This window comes from Giraffa tippelskirchi, chromosome 13 (genome assembly GCF_054371585.1).
Source record: "Giraffa tippelskirchi isolate mGirTip1 chromosome 13, T2T-mGirTip1v1.2.pri, whole genome shotgun sequence".
Lineage (NCBI taxonomy): Eukaryota > Metazoa > Chordata > Mammalia > Artiodactyla > Giraffidae > Giraffa > Giraffa tippelskirchi.
In genome coordinates, this window is record NC_137287.1 from 85,926,109 (window position 1) to 85,942,898 (window position 16,790).

The window sequence follows — 16,790 nt, forward strand, 5'->3', positions numbered from 1 at the left end:
GCGCAGGGAGCCAGGAACACACTGCCCTGGTCGGTGAAGGGATGTGTTGCCTGCACACAGGCGTGCAGGGCTGTCACCAGGTTCGGCCACCTGACAGCCCCACTGTTCATACCTTCACCACCTCCCAGACTCCAGAGCACAACCCACAGAGCAGACACTGTACCCTCCAACCCTTTCTCTGGCCTTTCCAGCTGGGGGAGCCTGAGAGGCCTCGAGGCAGGCTGGGCGTCAGGTCCCAAGCTTTACAACTGAGGACGACCAGTGAAGATTGTAGGCGTCAGCCACCCACACAGCAGAGGCTGCCCAGCCCTAGGGTCAGGGCCAGGGTCGGGGTCAGGTGACCAGAGGACAGCAGGCCCCTGGGTGGTTATAGGAAACCCTCCAGGCAGCAGGTCTTGGGCAGCAGATGGAAGGGTCCGGCACCGTGGGCACTGGGGGCTGCATGTCTGCCGAGCCTCAGGGTGGCCCTGCGGGGTCTCAGGGCTGCCAGCCCCCTGGGCCATTCCCTCCAGGGGGCCTTGATTTTCTACCTCCTGGAGTCTTAAAGTGGCCAAAGAGGGGGCGGGGAGGGTGGCGGAGGAGCGTGGCTGATCGGGCCTCCGCACCGCCCAGGCATAGCTCTCGCCCCTCCACCCGCAGCCCACCGGGTCTGCAGCCGCCAGAAGCCCAACCACACAGCTGGAACAAAATCCCCTCCCCTCCCGGAAGGCTGGTCCCAAAGGGCCAGGCGGAGCCCTTCGCCCCTCCCCTTCCCCACCCCCGGGTGCCTGCGCCCCGCCCCTCCCCACGGTAGGCTGCTCGTCCTCCCACAAGGCGAGCCCCTCCCGCATTTCGCACAGCCGAAGGGGGCTCACAGAAACAGGTGGCCAGCGCCAAGGCAGGCGATTGTTATTCGCACTGAACGTCAGCCAGGGGCTTCCCTGAAGGGCCCCGTCAAGACTCTCGGTGGAGGTCATTCCCACTGCGGTCCCAAAATAGGGCCTTTCTAAAATGTGAGAGTCCAAGAGCTTGCTGGAAAGAAGGAGGAGGAACAGTATCCTGTAGAGAAGAATTCAAAGCACTTGCCAGCTTCAAACTAAAGTCTCAAGGAAACTTAAATACCGGTTTAAAACCAGCTCGATCCAAGTAACCCAGGGCTCCCGCCGGATTCTGGGAGCCTGCACGGGGATTCCTGACCGAGTTCTGCAGTCAGAGTTAGTTAGTTACTCAGAGGCCGCCAGGGGACACCGCACACAAGCCTGGCGGCCCTTGGCCTCTTGTGCCCCCGCCCAGAGGAGCCCATCCCCACAAACCCACTTCCCCTGCCTGACAGTTGCCCCTGTCCTGGTGCCTCACAGTAAACGGCACTGGTTCATCCCAAAGCACCCCACCTCTCCACCTCACTATACCAGTTAATAATCCTCCCCTTCAGTTGCCCTAATTTAATACAGGAGTTTGCTCACTGCAAACTGTAATTAATCTGCGGGTAAGAAGCGCATGGTGCAAGGTTGGGGGCTGTGAGGAACGGAAGTGCTGCCTTTTAGCAGACCCTAAACTGTTCTCCCAAGGTGAGGTCCTCTCCCTGGAAAACCCACCCACCCCTCCCGGGGCCAGCAGCAGCAGGGCCACCAGCCCTTCCCCTCGTCAAATCTGAAATCCTCTCCTGGCATCCCTTCGCCTGGCCCCAGCCTACAGCTAAATGAGGCTTGCATCCTCCCAGATCTTGGCTCGGGCTTTCATTCCCCTGGGCTGCTCAGCACCCAACACCCAGCACCCAGGGGAGGAGAAAACAGGCTCAGGGAGCCAGAAATGTTCTCTAGGTCGCCCACAGTCGGGGACAATGTGGGTGGAAACACAGGGCACCCACCCGGTTGCCCCACCCCTCAGTGCACTGGCCTGCAAAACCCTCCTGGCCTCTCAAAACTCACTCCCAGGACTTCCTCAACGTCGTCGTCACCAGCCACGTCCCAGCGAGACTTCCTGCTTCCTCCCACCAGAGCCCAGGGGGTCCTTCTGTGATGGTAACAAGTGGCCACAACGGGGACGGGGACGCGAGCCAGCCTCTGAGGAAGTACCTCCAGGCTTCAGACCTCGCAGCTCCCTCTGCCCAGGGCTGCTAGTCTGACTGCCACAGACAGAGGGGCACCTCAGAGGCTGGGACCCATCCTGTGTTCTCAGTGGCCCCTCCATACTAGGGACCAGTAATGCTCAGTGCCTAGTCAGCTGGCCCAGGGAGGAGGTGTCCTCCACAAGGGGTTGGAGGGGGAGATGGGGGGCTAAGTGTCTGCTCTGCTCTGTGCCTCCACAGGGGCTCCTCACTGTTCACCCTCTACATAAGAAAGCCCAGCTGGAACAACCACAGAAATCACCCCCTCCAGGGCTAAAGCCACAATGGAAACTCCGCTCAGCTCACGTGTGGGCACGTGGGGGGCAGGGGGGACCAGGCCTGCTCTCCTCACTGCAGCCCAGCCGCCCAGCTCAGCTGCACAGCCTGACCGCGACCGCAGCCCCACTGCCCTCACAGTAACCCACATTCACAGAGGAAGGCCAAGCCAGGGCTAAAATCTGCTCCAGCTTTTTAAAAAGGTCATGTCTTGGATAAGTGACAAAATTCTACTGTAGAGCACAGGGAACTATATTCAATATCCTGTGATAAACCATAATGGAAAAGGATGTGAAAAAGAATATATATATATATATGCATAACCGAATCACTTTGCTGTACAGCAGAAAGTAACACAACATTGTAAATCAACTATACTTCCATAAAATAAATTTTTTAAAAAACGGTAAAGGGCCCATGTCTGGACCCCTCCTCAGAGAACCTCAGATGGGAGATCCTGAGTCAGGGCCTGGTGATCTGCTCACTCTCTGCTCTGACTGGGCACCAGGCACGCCCACTGAGAGGCCCTGAGTGCAGTACACAGGGACCAGCCACAGCTCTCCACTCTGCTCCACGCCCTCTGTCCATCCCCCGCTTGGAAATCCTTGGCCCAGACCCCGGGCTCCAGGCAGGCAGTGGTCTTGAACTGCGCCCCACCTGTCTAGAGGAAAGGGATTTGTGTCTGCGCACATCCCCACCCCCAAGCATCTCTAGAATCTGTCTGCTTGAACTCACTGTGAAGGACCAGCTTGTGAAATAGGTACGTGGATGGCTGGGAGGAGCAGCAGCCAGTGCTATCTGGCTGAACCCCCTTGGGGAGACACCCAGGTTATCTGTGCCTGCCTGGCGTTGCAGACCTCAGGCGGTGCCAGAGGGCCCAGGATTGCTGGGCTGCTGGCTCCCTCAGACGAGTTCAGACACACCTCTGTGCAGAGGCAGGCTGGAAATCAGCTGGGCGGGCCTCTGGCCCGGGCTGCGGCCTCAGGTCACAGGCTGCCCCTCCTCCCCGGGAGATGCTTGCTGGCCATCCCAGGCTCATCCCTGCCAGCAGAGATCCCTGCCCCTTTGCTTCCCATCAGGAAGTGAGCACCACGCCTGAAGGAGGAAGCGTGTCTGGAGGACAGTACCCCAGCCAACGAGGCTGTCCTTCCAGAGCCACGCGGCCGGCACCAGCACCAGGCCCACCGCGCTGCCTAGCTTTCCCTGTGGCCTCGGCCTGGTGGGCAGGATGCACCTGGGAACCGGCAACAGCCAGAGCTACAGACGGGCATGGGACAGGATGAGGACACTGGGCTGCCCTGGGGTTCCCAAAGCAGGTCCTGCCAGACCTCCCGCACCCTAGGGAGGTGCGGTTGAAAATACATGCCAACAGCACTGAGAACTTGAAGGCAGCATAGACCCCACCCCCAGGCAATGGCCCAACTCCCAGAGTAGGAGCAGGGAGGTCTCCACAACCCAGGAGAGCAGTCCAGGGAGGATCCTTGGACATGGAGAGCAGGCTGTAGATACGCGCACGTATTGGGCATGTGTGCGAGGGTGTGTGTGCATGTGTGGACCCACATGTCACTAGTATTTGGGGCAGAAGGGGGTTCATGTTACAAGCTCTCTGCTGATTCTTCAGATGCACTTCCTCAGAAGAACTCAGCAGACTCAGAAAGGACAGGCCTGTGCCCCTGAGCAACAAGACAGGTTCCCCGAGCTTCAGACAGACGAGGCAGGTGGGTCCCGGGAAAACACATTGCCCTCAGCACCCTGGTCCCTGAGAACCCCCAGCTTCCTTTGAGGGCTCTCAGGTCACGGGTCTGGAACTTTGTCTTCAGGCCACCAAAGCCTGTGACCGTCCTGGGGCACCTTGGGTGCCACCACGTGAGACACTTGGCAGGAGTGCACTTCAGTTTAGTGGCAGTTTGTATGCTGGCAGGACAACCAGCACCAAGTGTAGGCAGCTCTCCTCTGAGACAGGAGGGAGAAAACCTCACATTGAAAACCCAACATGACCAGGAAAATGATTAATCCAGGTCCCTCAAAAACTAGCTGCCATTACAGACAATCCGGTCACACGCTTCTCTTTTCCCTCAAACAGTAAATAGCAACAGTCACGGGGCATTAAGACTAGCTGAAGTTTGTAAAACTATTTTGTTAGGCTGAGTCTGTTTATTTTTAGAGAGAATAATAAATTCTTTGCCTGCACTTATAGGTTTATACCTTCTTTGGGCTGCTTTGAGATGGAAATAAAGTTGTTCTTTGTTTTAACGAGTTGGCAATCTTCCTGAGACTCTCCCACAGTGACAACCACACACTCAGAGGCTCACCCAGAGGCCCTCAGAGACCCGACATGGCCCAACACCAGCTCATGGTCCAGGTCCACAGGAGGACAGGAGGAAATTAGCCCATAGCTGGACCCCCTTCACCTCCTCCACCCCCATCACAGAGCCTTCATCTTCTACTGAACAATCACACATAGATCAAGTCAGGCCAGTGAGGGTGAAGAACACTGGAGCGGCTCACCTGTTAGAGCAGCACCCCTGACTCCAGTGTGCAGAGCCTAGGGCTCCTAGGCCACATGGAGTCAGGAAGGTATCTGTCCAGGGGACCCAGCTCAATGCAGTGACAGGCAGTAAAGGCTGAAAGGGACTGTGACAGCTGAGGGTATTAGGCGCAGAGGGAGGGACAAGCAGGGCAGGGCCCGCTGGGAGTCACAGCAGATTAATGAACGTCACTTTGCTGCTTCCGGGAGTCCACCTGAACACAGCTTCACCAGGCCTGGTGCACTCAATCTGTGATAAAACCTGCGTCTGAGAAACAAGCAGGAAACCAGGGGTCCCCGGGGCCTAGAACTCTGAACTCTCCTCCTGCCGTGTCCCCTTCCCCCACTCCGCATCAGCCAAGCACACCTGCACCTTCTCTCTGTTCCTGGGATCCCTGGGCTAGGACTGGACGTTCTCTCTCCATCTTCCTGAGGCCGCTCCTTGTCAGCAGCACCTCAACTTGAAGGTCATGTAAAGCGACCTTCACTGGGTCCCTGGCCCACACTGGGGCCATGGGCTTGGGGATGTTCATTACTGTAATGTACCCCAGCCTGCCTTGACTGCTACAGTGGCACTCAGTGACACCTGTTGAATGGCTGGCCAAGAAGCCCTGAGCCACCCACCAGGAGGGTAATCATGCCCACAACTACCTGGGGTACTAAGGGACCACAACCTAAGCTCCCAGTGGGCCTGCAATAGCCCTGTAAAGGTGAACTGAAGCTTGAGCCAAGGGGTTTTCCCACGAGGATGTGGCCACAGACCAGACACCTCTGAGCAAAACGGTCCTGGGAAGGAGCAGGGCTTCAGGAAGACAAGTACTTGCTCCCAATGCCGGGTCTGCTCAAACCCCCCACCCAGTGCACACACTTGGTGTACAGAATACGTGCAGGATTTAAGGGATCACAGATTCCCTGTGACCCCTTAAATATCATAGCCCTTGTTTTATTTTAGCCCCACTTCAAAGACTCGGGTTTACTGTTGTGCCACTGTCATGACGCACTAAGAGAGGCTGATTTTAGTTACCCCAGCATGTATGTGATTCAGCTCATGTTCATGTTTACTTTTCCTGAGACCAGAGAACATTTCCAAAGTGGAAATGCCCCCTGATACCCATATAATGCCCTGCCCAGAACTGGTCACAGGCGCACAGGACTGCTTGACCAAGAGTGACTCTGTGCCTTGAACATTCGTCATACTTGTTTCTGAGGACCCTGTTCTCTCCAGCAGAATCTAAAGATACCAAGTACTGCCCAAGTGAATGAGGATGCTGGGCCTCCTCCCATCCACAGCTCGGCAGCAGCGTTTGGCGCTGGCACCCACATGCGCACGCAGAGGCACCCGCCATCAGGGGACACACCGTACCTGTAGGTGATCCTCACTTCAGTTCCAGGCTCATCTCGCTCCCAGATCAAAGCGATGCTCTCCGGGGACTTCTGAACGTGCTGATCCAAGCAGTTGACTGCACAAAAACAGGTGCATGGATGTTACACTTGGTGCCACTGGAGTCGGAAGGGGGAGGGTCCAGTTGGCATGGTTTACGCAGTTCTCCCTAGGTTGAGAAACCTTTCCCTCATCAGAGGCACGTTTCTATTCCCTTGAGAGGAGAAGGGGGATAGAGTCCAAGGAAGCAAGGTGGTTACTACACAAGGATGACCTCTCAGGTGCAGGTGACCACTGGGAATTCTGAAGCAGGGGCTTCGTGTGTGGAGCACTCCCCAAGTCCCAATCCCCAGCCTCATTCCTCACCCCCCACCAGCGACCTGACCTGACTGACTGGCCCTGTGGGTTTCAAGGCTCCCTGGCAATTCTGACGCACGGCCAGGGCTGAGCACTGAAGCCTGGGCTACAGGAAAGAAGACTCGATGCAAACAGGATGGCTTGACTCCATGCAGTGCATGGGGAGGGTGCTCATGGGGTAGGGGTGCGATCCAGGACAAGGACCCACATCCCTTCTCAGGTGTCCAGCCAGCACCCAGCTCCCAGAAGTGATGCACTGACAAGGGAAATGTCTCGCTAGTTTTCCAGGAGGCTCGCTCCCCTCCCCCTCCGTTACCGAAGCTCAGGTCATATGACTGCCCACAAAAACAGGTCAGTTGTGGTGGTTTACTGTCAACCTGAAGATCAATAGGATCATGTTCATTGCTAACTTCCTGTTCACCACCACTGACTGGACTTCAAGGTGAGCTTGGCTCTGGCCGGTTTTTGCCAGAGCCCCTTCCAGCCGGCCCTCGTGGCCTGTCTTCATTCCTCACCTCCCTATCAACAGGGAAATAAATACCTAAGAACAGCTTTGGGACCAGCTGCCACTGCCCACCTGGTCTTCAGGGTCACCCTCATGTCGAGGTATAAAAATTTTTCCTTTCCTGTCTTTTTGGGGCAGTTGTTTATCTTCTCCCAAACTAATCTTCTCCTACAGAAATGAGAGATGTACCCTTCGCCACGTCTAACTCACAGGGCTGGGTCAGAATCAGATGGAAAGCAATCCTGAGAGGTTACCCCAAGAATATGAGGTCAGTCACCACCCGATAATCACCCTGTTGGGAGTTCCTACAAATATTTCCTGATGGAAAACCATTCTGAAAGAAGTTATGGGAGACTCTCCCCATAACAAACCCACAATCCTCGAGAAGGTGAACTCCCATGGAAACATTTACAAACTTTAGCTTGTGTCTGTGTGTGCCTGTGTGCATGTGAATCACATTTTTTCCCTCTCAGGATATTTTATCTATCACTCACTCTGGGAGGTGGGAGGAAAGTTCAAGAGGGAAGGATATATGTAAACCTATGGCTGATTCCTGTTGATGTATGGCAGAAACCAACACAATATTGTAAAGCAATTATCCTTCAATTAAAAATAAACATTTTAAAAAATTTCAAGTTTCTAACAGGTATATAAGCTATACCTCACAAACTTGATAAATGAAGGGTGGGTGTCATGGGAAAAATTCCTACTACTGCCACAAGAAAGTTCTTTGAATTACTAGAAAAACAGAAGAGAACAAATGCCCCCCCCCCCAAAAAAAGAAGAAGAGACGAAAGCAGAAAGACAAACTGAGAAGAAGGGGCTTGGTGGCAAAACTTGGATTTATACAATAAACCTAACATCAGTTGTATGTGTGTCAGTCTGGTTCAAAGTTCATTTTTTTAATATTTATTTATTTTTGGTTGTGCTGGGTCTTCATTGCCATGCATAGGCTTTCTCTAGTTGCAGAAAGCCAGGGGCTACTCTCTAGTTGTGATGTGCAGGCCTTCCATCGTGCTGGCTTCTCTTGTTGTGGAGCACAGTCTCTAGGGGCATGAGCTTCAGTGGTTGCGGCTCATGGGCTCGGAATTGTGACACACAGGCCCAGTTGTCCCACAGCGTGTGGGGCCCTAGTTCCTGGACCAGGGATCAAATCCGAGTCCCCTGCACTGCCAGGCAGACTCCCAACCACTGAACCACCAGGGAAGTCCCTGGTCCAAACTGTAGAAGAGTTTTCACACTAAGATCACAGATTTCTGGCTTCTCTTGAACAATCAGCAGGTGAGGCCGTACCCATACCTGGCAGCTGAGGTGGTGACCACTCTCAGCAGGGGTGGGTCCTGTCCCCTCCCCTTGCTGGCCAGGTCAAGTCTGCTCAGTGTCCTGTCTCAGGGCCTTTGCACAGTTTCTCCCTGCCTGGGGGACATCGTCCCATCCTCCCCACTGCTGCACATCATCTGGTACCCAGCCTCCCCCAGGTCTCAGCCAACATGTCCTCACTCCACTATGGAGCACTAATCTTCCCTGGGACTTTATGTCTCCCAGACTCTAACACCCTCTGTGGTGTTTCCAGCCTGCTGCCCCTTTTTGGGCAAGGGTCACATGCCCGGTTACTGTTTGGACACCTGCAGCCTGACCCAGGGCTCCGAGCACAGGAAGCCTTAAGTTCTGGATGATGGATGGACCTGCCAAGTCCTCAAGCTGGAGGATGACGTGAGGTCCAGGTGACAACAGGCTGGGTGCATGCCTGGGAGAGGGAACAGACCTCTTCTCGTCTTCCTGGCTTTGTCCCTCAAGAAGTTTCCTTTTGGGGCCTACATCAGGGCTTCTGACTTCCCGAGGATCCCAGATGACTTGTGAGCATGTAACTTTCGAGGCCCCACCCTGAGTCTCTGACTGAACAAGTCTGGGTGGGCTTGAGGATTTCACTTCTACCAGGATCCAACTTGATGCTGTTACTGCAGGTCCAGGACCTCTTTCACACAGGCGGTGCATACACCCATGCACATATGTCTCCTGATATTTACAGTCCAGAGTCCGGGGGAGCTTTCTTTATCCAGTGGTGGTAGTGGTGGTTTAGTCGCTAAGTCGTGTCCAACTCCTGGATAGGAGTAATTAAAGACCCTTGTCATCTCTGCAAGACATCCGGCCATGCCCTCACTGGATGGCAGCCTCGGGTCATGGTTAAAACCACCCTCTAGAGTCAGGCCACTGTCCGACCACTCACTAACCATAGACTCGCCTATTCTCTAAATACCACCTCTAAATCTCTCCTAATTGGTGGTGGTAACGGTTCCAGACTCTAGGAGGCATGGTAGTAATTAGATGCCACTAGAGTTTTCCTGCCATGGGGTCAGACGGTGCAACTGTGTCCCCAAGGGAAACTGAGTTCACAGCTGCCATGGACAACCCTCAGATGACAGTGTCCAGAGAAAGAACAAGGCCAGGTCTGAGGCAACGTGGCTCTATGCTGCCATGTGTATGTTGGCTTTTAACACATCTGCATGGCTCCTGCTGTTGCCTCAAATGCAAAGGGGGAAAAAATGAGGAAGGGGAGGAAACCCTTACATCTCTCATTTAAAAAAAAAGTCTCCACCAAAGAACTGGGCAACAAAACAAGAGAGTTTCATTTCCAAGTATTTCCAAGAAAAGTTGGGCAAAGAGATAGAGCAACTTAAGGCTTGGCTCAAACCCGACCTCTTATTTTGACCCTTTTCCAAATTTCCCAGCACACAGCCATCTCTCCTCCCATAACCCCATTCGGCACTGACTCATCTTCCCAGCAGCCCCCATTCTGACACAACACCAGCTCTGCTAAATCCACCCCCATTTGGGTCACAAGGTCCCTATGGGCAGAGACCACGTCCCTAAGATTCCTTCACCTCAGAAGGGGGACAGGGGACGATGGGACAAACTTCCTAATTCTCCGCTTAGCAGCTGTAAAACCTTGAGCACTGTCACCAGTGTGGACCTGCTCCTTTACTGATCTGTGGTCCTTCTCCTCATTAGAACGTGGGCTCCAAGGCACTGGGGCATTTTATGCATGATCCCCACCAAACACAAGCTAGGGCCCTTACGTCCACATCTGTACAATGGGGCCGCCAGACACTTCAAATTGGTGTCACAAGGATGACGTGAGATTAGGCATCACAAAGTTCACCTAAGGGCAAGTCTGCACCCGGGCCTGATGTGGCTCTGCAAGCAGGTAAGCAGGTGTGTGTGGTGAGTTTGGGTTTGTTTTTAAGAAGAGGTGATGAAGGACTTCCCTGCCAAACCAGTGGTTAAGACTTCACCTTACAATGCAGGGGTGTGGGTTTGACCCCTGGTCAGGAGGCTAAGATCCCACAAGCCTTGAGGCCAAAAAAACTAAAACATAAAACAGAAGCAATGTTGTAATAAATCAATAAAAACTTTTAAAAGATGGCCCACATAAAAAAATTTAAGATATTATTAAAAAAAGAAAAAGTGACAAGAGGGTCATCAGTTTCATCATAAACATGTACACACGAATGCAGCCATTTCCATCCAACAAACTTGTTCGTTGTTTAAATGCATCCCTGCCCCTCCTCCCTTTACAAAAATTTAATTTTAATCCAAAGAGATGAGGGAGTTAATATTCACAAGAGGAGTCACAATAGGTTTTCTTTAAATAGAAAACCTCCCTGGCACAATTTGAAGTATTACGTCAATCACAAAAACTGTATTTGCCAACTTTCCAGAAACATCTGCTATTTAAAGCAAGTTGTGTCTCTGACAGCTGGGAAGGATTCAGAGCTTTCCAAGGGACCCTCCTCCTAAGACCTGAGGTCGTGTGTCCACTGAGAGTTCCTTGAAGGACCTGAGTGAGCTACTTCAGCCACTGGGAGGAAATGCAGCCTAGAAGGCAGGCTCTTGCCATCTCAACGTTTCTGCCGTCTGAATTATTCGAGGCACGTCATGAAGAGGAGAGAGCTACAGTGAAATGGTTTCCACTGCTGCAAGGAATGTTCCAAAAAGCGTCCAAGGAATCTCTGTGTTCAATGCTAGTTATAAACAGTGTCCCTATCCCCAAGCTTGAAAGTAAGAATACACACACTTGTGTTTCAAATTCAGACTCAAAATAGAGTTTCGTTTTGTATTCTGAAAGCAACACGTCACTACCCTCCAGTTCTGCATCTGCAGCTTCCTGACATCTTGAGTTTATAACCACGGAGCAAAGACATCTGTTGAGCCCTGCGAGGGAAAGAGCCAAACTTCAAAAGCTGGAAAGAGTCCTTATCAGAAAGTGGCTTTCTGAAGAGTTTCGTGCAAACCAGTTCACTGCAGGGGGTGTCGGCTCTACCTCCCCACCCCCACCCCATCCCGCCCAGGGCCCTCTGACACCATAACCCCCACCACCACCACGGCCTGGCTCTCCCAGGGTCCAGGACAGGCTTTCAGAGCCACATCAGCCACCTGCATGCCCTCCCCAGCCTGCTTCCCAGAATAGGCTGGTCAGATGGAAAACCTATGTGGTCCCATTCAAAGGCAAAGCAGCACGGCAGAAGAGTAGGTTCAAGGTCACAGACTCCTCCCAGGATTCATTAATAAATAACCAAGGCCAGTGACTGGGTGCAAGGAATGTTCTGAAGACAGTGCAGAATGCTTCACAAGCGTTTTCACATTCAATGCCAACAGGTCACCTGCCGCTGGTCAGAAGCCTAGCAGCTTCTGCCTTGGTCTCTGGGACCTCCGGTAGCCAACAGCCCTGGGTCTAGTCACCATCCTGTGAGAAGCCTCTTGTGGGTGCTCCAGGCCACAGCTCCAGCTAAGCCCAGCCTGCAGGCCAGGCCGCAGACTTGGGAGTGAACAAGGTAGATGACTAGAGTCCCACAGAGGGGGAGCAGAGGCAAGCCACTCTCGTCAGGCCCTGTCCAAAGTCCTGACCCACGGAATCCGAGAGACTAAGAAAATGGCACGGATAGGAACTGGAACAGAATTTCAGTTACGCACTGTTCTCACGTTACAAATGAGGAGACACACCAAAGAACAGTCAGGGGAGGGCAGGAGGAGTAAATTGGGAGAGGGGGATTGACAAAGACACGCTACTATACATAAAATAGTGTAAACTAATAAGAACCTACTGTAGAGCACAGGGAACTTTATTCAGTACTCTGTAATGACCTATATGGGAATAGAATCTGCAAGAGTGGATATATGTATATATATACTTGACTCACTTTGCTGTGTAGTTAACACAACTGCAAATCAACTACACTCCAATAAAAAAATGAATTAAAAAAAATTAAGCACTTGGCAAGACTTTAGATAGAAAGAAAAAAAAATGGTCAGGGGAAAACAAGGATTCAAACCCAGGTATGATTCCAAAGACACACCCAGCACCACTGAAGTGTACGGTACCATCCACAGACTCTTTCTGTTTGTTTGAGAGAGACATACTGGCATTCATCCCAATCTGCCCATTTAGTGGTGGCCCACCTGCCCTGGTTGGACACAGGTCAGTGGTTCTCAACCTTAAGTGTATCAGGATCACCTGGAGGATTCACCCCCAGGTTCCTGGCTCTGGCCATCTAGGATGTTTCTACAAAGTTCACAGCTCTTGCTGATGCTGCTGGTCCAGGGACCACACTTTGAGAACTGTACGTATAGACCTTCCTGAAGGGGCAAACGCAGTTGTAAGTGATGCTCCTTTGGAATAAGCCATCATCACACGACCATCACACAGAGAGACAGAGCATGTCAAAACACACCCCCCACCCCAGCCCAGCCCACAACTTTTCAGTGGCTCCCAGGATAGCCATGACTTGGTCTGGTCCTTTTACATATGATCACCTCTGTGATTTGCAGACAATCGCGACCATCAGAGATATTCCTGACAGATGAGTGGCTCACATACACATTTGATGAGAGAATGTGGCTGAAATGCTGTTTTTCTACAAGGCAGTTATCTGGAGTTCAGTTTCTGGCTAAGGTAACCATAAAGGAGAAATAAATGAAGAAAAAGAGGCAGAAGAGTGTCTTGCTGCACACCCTAACCCTGACCTTGAACCTGACCAGTGGGGCTCACGAGGCCCTGGCTGCCCGTCGCATTGGATCTGTCATTACACCACCACCACCACTACCACTCCCCCCTTCTTATCTGAGAGTGAAAGGTGGCACGTGTTCACCTTGAATGTCCCTGGCAGCTTCAGGTCTCCCAAGTCCAAGGCAGCTTCTAAAGGAACTGCAACCTTCCACCTCTTCCCTCTGCACGAGGCTCTCTCAATTCAGGGTGCATTCCACCAACCCTGCAAACCTAAGGGTTTAGTTTTTCTCCCACTGGTCCAAGGACACTTTCTGCTGACTCAATTTTAGAGAAGACACTTATCTACTGAGTCATTTGTATTAAACCAGCAAAGCAATATACAATATATAAAAAAAAGTCTGGTCCAAAGTTCCCTTAAATTTCTGCAATGCCCTTAAATAACTGCAAGATACTACCTGTAACTCTGGCTACTTCTAAGTTTCACAAGTCGAAATCACTACCACTTATTGGTCACTAGTAAGTGCTGGGCCTGTTCCATACCTCTGTGTGCATGGTCATCACAACCAGCCCTTCAGGTGGGCATTGCGACCTCTAGTCTACACAGGAGGATGCTGAAACTCAGAGGAACAGAAAAACTGGACCAGTAAAGAAGTGGAACCTGGAGACTTAGACCCCACTGCCCAGTTCAGGCCTTGGTCAGGAAGACCTTTCCTTAAACAGCCCCTACTGCTGCTGCTGCTGCTAGACTCTCATCTATCCCATTACCCCCTTCCTCCTTGACAGGCGGCCCCTCTGACCACCCCTCATCTGGCTGCCCATACCCCAGGCCTAGCCTGCCTCCTCCTTCCTTCAGTTGCTGGGCCTTTTGCCCCTGGAGGGCCGGGGGCGTGAGTGGCAGTATTAACCCCAGTCCCAAGTCTAGACAGAATGTACGGGGTTCAAGCTCCAGTAAGGGGCCAGAGAGGACAGACTGGCGATGGAGCTGGCTTCTGAGATGTCGGAACACCAGCCCCCTGAGTCCTCGGGGCGAAGGTGAAACTGAGAGCGGGGAGGCCCCACCACTGTTTCCTTCCCGCCCGCCCGCCCGCGGGCTGACTCCGGCTGCCGGCAGGGCTTCCTCCTCCCCGCCACCGGCGCGGCTCCGTTTGTTTACACGGGCAGGGCTGCTCCCCAGGCGGGTCGCCGGCCGGCACCTGGCGGTGACAACGGCCAGAAGCTTTCCGGTTCTGTCGCCGGCCGGCCCCGGGGGCGAGAAGTCCTGCGCTCCTGGCGCGCCCCTTGCCTTCCACCCCCCGCGCGGCACGCTCGGTGTGAGGGCCAGTGAGGGCCACCGCTAGACTTGGGGGGGCGCCGGGGGGCCTGAGCCACGACCGGGGAGTCGGGGCCGGGCCGGCGGGGTGGGGGCGGGGTGGCCGCGTCGCTTGCCTGGGAGCTACGCCCGAGCGCCGAGGGGGCGTGTGGAGCCGCCGCGCGCTGGGCTCGGGGTCCCCCGGCCGCGAGAGCTGGGGCGCCCCTGTCCCCAGGCCCACTCACCGGACACGTTTAACTGGCCTCCCAGGAACCAGCTGATCCTGCCGCTTCGGAAGTCGCAGTCGCTCACCGTGTGGTAGGGGGTGTCCCACACGAGAGCGTCCCGCGCTAGCGGCCCCCAGAAGGCGGCGGGCTCGCGAGCGGCCAGCGCGATTCGCTCTTGGTAGGAGCCTGGCGCTGCGGGGGCGGGGGCGCTGCTCCAGAGCCGGGGAGCCGCCAGCGCCCGCACCCCCACCCCGCGGAGGCCGCCCAGTAGCCGCCCGACGCCGCGGCCCAAGCAGCGCGCCGCCATCGCGCCTCAGAGTCCCGCGCCTCAGAGCCCTGTGGCAACCCGGCGCCCGCGTGCCCGCGCCCCGCCCCGGCCCCGCCCCGCGCCCAGGCCCCGCCTCCAGGCCACCGCCCCGGCCCTCGCCCAATCCCGCCCCCGCTCCCGGCCCTCGCGCCCCCGCGCCCCGCCCTAGCCCCGCCCCCGCCCCGCCCCCCCCGGCCAACGCCCCGGTCCCGCCCTCAGGCCCCTCCCCCGCACCCCCCTCCCAATCCCTCCGCTCGCGCTCCATAGCGGGGCGCCAAGGGAGGGGGAGCAGCTGGGGAAGAGGGGCCCCCCGGAGCGCGGGGTACGGGGTCCCGGGGCGGGTTGCCGGCGTTTCAACTGGTGCGTCCTCCAGCTCCGACGGCTGCGCGGCGCGGGGAACCGCAGAGATGGGGAACCCGGGAAAGCAGGCTCTCCCGGGCGCGGGAGCGACCGTGGAGACAGGGAACCACCAGTTAGGTCCATTCAGCATCTCAGAGGCCGAAGGCATTTGTCTCTTCGTGCGCCCTGGAGAAGGAACCCGCAGGCGGCCCGGTCTGCCTGCACCGGACCCCCGCCAAAATATACACACAGAAGCAGCACCCCCGCCCCGTCTCCTAAGTGGGGTCCTCTGCCCAAGAGGCTGTGGGGGTACCCAGGGTGGTGGTCTAGGGTCCGCCGCATTCCTGTGGCAGCGAAGCAAACGCCCGGGGGTTTTGGCCCGCTGCTCCAGCTTCTATGTCCTGGATTCAAAACCTGAATTTCTAGCTCTCTGACCTCCGGTGAGTTCCTTAATGTCTCTGTGCCTACACCACCCCTACTTCTGAGCTCCCTGGGTGCCCCTTACAGGTTGCAAGTTTCAGACACCAATTCATTTATTCTTATGCAGCCCTGGGGAGGGGGAAACGCATGATATCTCTCTCCCCCAGCTGTACCCAGGGAGCCCAGGAATGGAGGCTGTGTCCCAGTTATCAAGTCAGGAAAGATAGAAGGGAACCCACAGAAACTTGCCTCAGCCAGGCTCAAATATCACAACACCCACAAACTAAACACACAATAAATAAGATAAACAGAAGGGAAAGGGGAATTTTGAAAGCTGGTTGGTTGAGTTCCATCGCATTAGCTGTAAGAGGAACTTCTACTGTCAGCCCCAGTGTGTGTGTGTGTGTGTGTGTGTGTGTGTGTGTGCACGCCTGCATGCACTTGCCTGCTTGCACATGGTGCCTGCTTTTTAAGGCTGGGGAGCCTGGGGTCCAGTGAGAACATTTAGCACTTAGACATGGGCACTGCTCTGTGCCAAGTGCTTGACCTGCATTTTTCTACTTAATTTAAAAATTATCTGGTGCTATCAAGTCCTGCCCACTCTCAGCTCCCAAGTGGAACATATGAGGACGCTGAGCCCTAAGAAATAAACACGTGCTGGGCAGCAACCCCACTCCCGCCTCAATTTCTGCTTCATCGCTTGGCCTGAATCACCTCTTTTTTTTTTTTTTGTAAGCCTTGCCACACAGCCTGCAGGATTTTAGTTCCCCAGTCAGGGCCCTGTGCAGTGAGAGCACAGATTCCTAACCACTGGACTGCCAGGAAATTCCCTGAATCACCATTTTTAATAGAATAAATAATAAAACTGAAATAGAGAAAGCCTGTAAGTGTGGCTGGGGGTCCCAAAGATGACTACAGATGCTGGAGCAGTGGGTGAAAATCCCCAGGCATTTGCTCTGTAGGTGAGAGGCTCCCCCTTAAGAGGAGGGATCAGTTCCCCACAAGTGGATGAGCAATGCTGCTCTGACTGTCCGAGCCCAGGCCCTGAGAGGCCACAGAGGCAGGCCCTGCTC

The 16,790-nt window shown here is 54.5% G+C and overlaps 1 protein-coding gene across 13 annotated transcripts in view; it reads right to left on the reverse strand.

Moving 5' to 3' along the window:
* ACSS1 (acyl-CoA synthetase short chain family member 1) overlaps window positions 1–14,989 on the reverse strand; it is a 43,917-nt gene extending 28,928 nt beyond the window's left edge. For all 13 annotated transcript variants that reach the window (XR_014074000.1, XR_014073998.1, XR_014073999.1 and 10 more), the window contains exons 1-2: window positions 14,670–14,989; window positions 6,253–6,349 (exon numbers count right to left, since the gene is read on the reverse strand). Coding sequence is in view for 9 of the 13 variants with exons in the window: in XM_081560447.1 (XP_081416573.1) it covers window positions 6,253–6,349; window positions 14,670–14,958 (386 nt within the window). In the remaining 4 variants the exon portion in view is untranslated. The remainder of the gene's footprint in view (window positions 1–6,252; window positions 6,350–14,669) is intronic.
* Window positions 14,990–16,790: the final 1,801 nt, after the last annotated feature.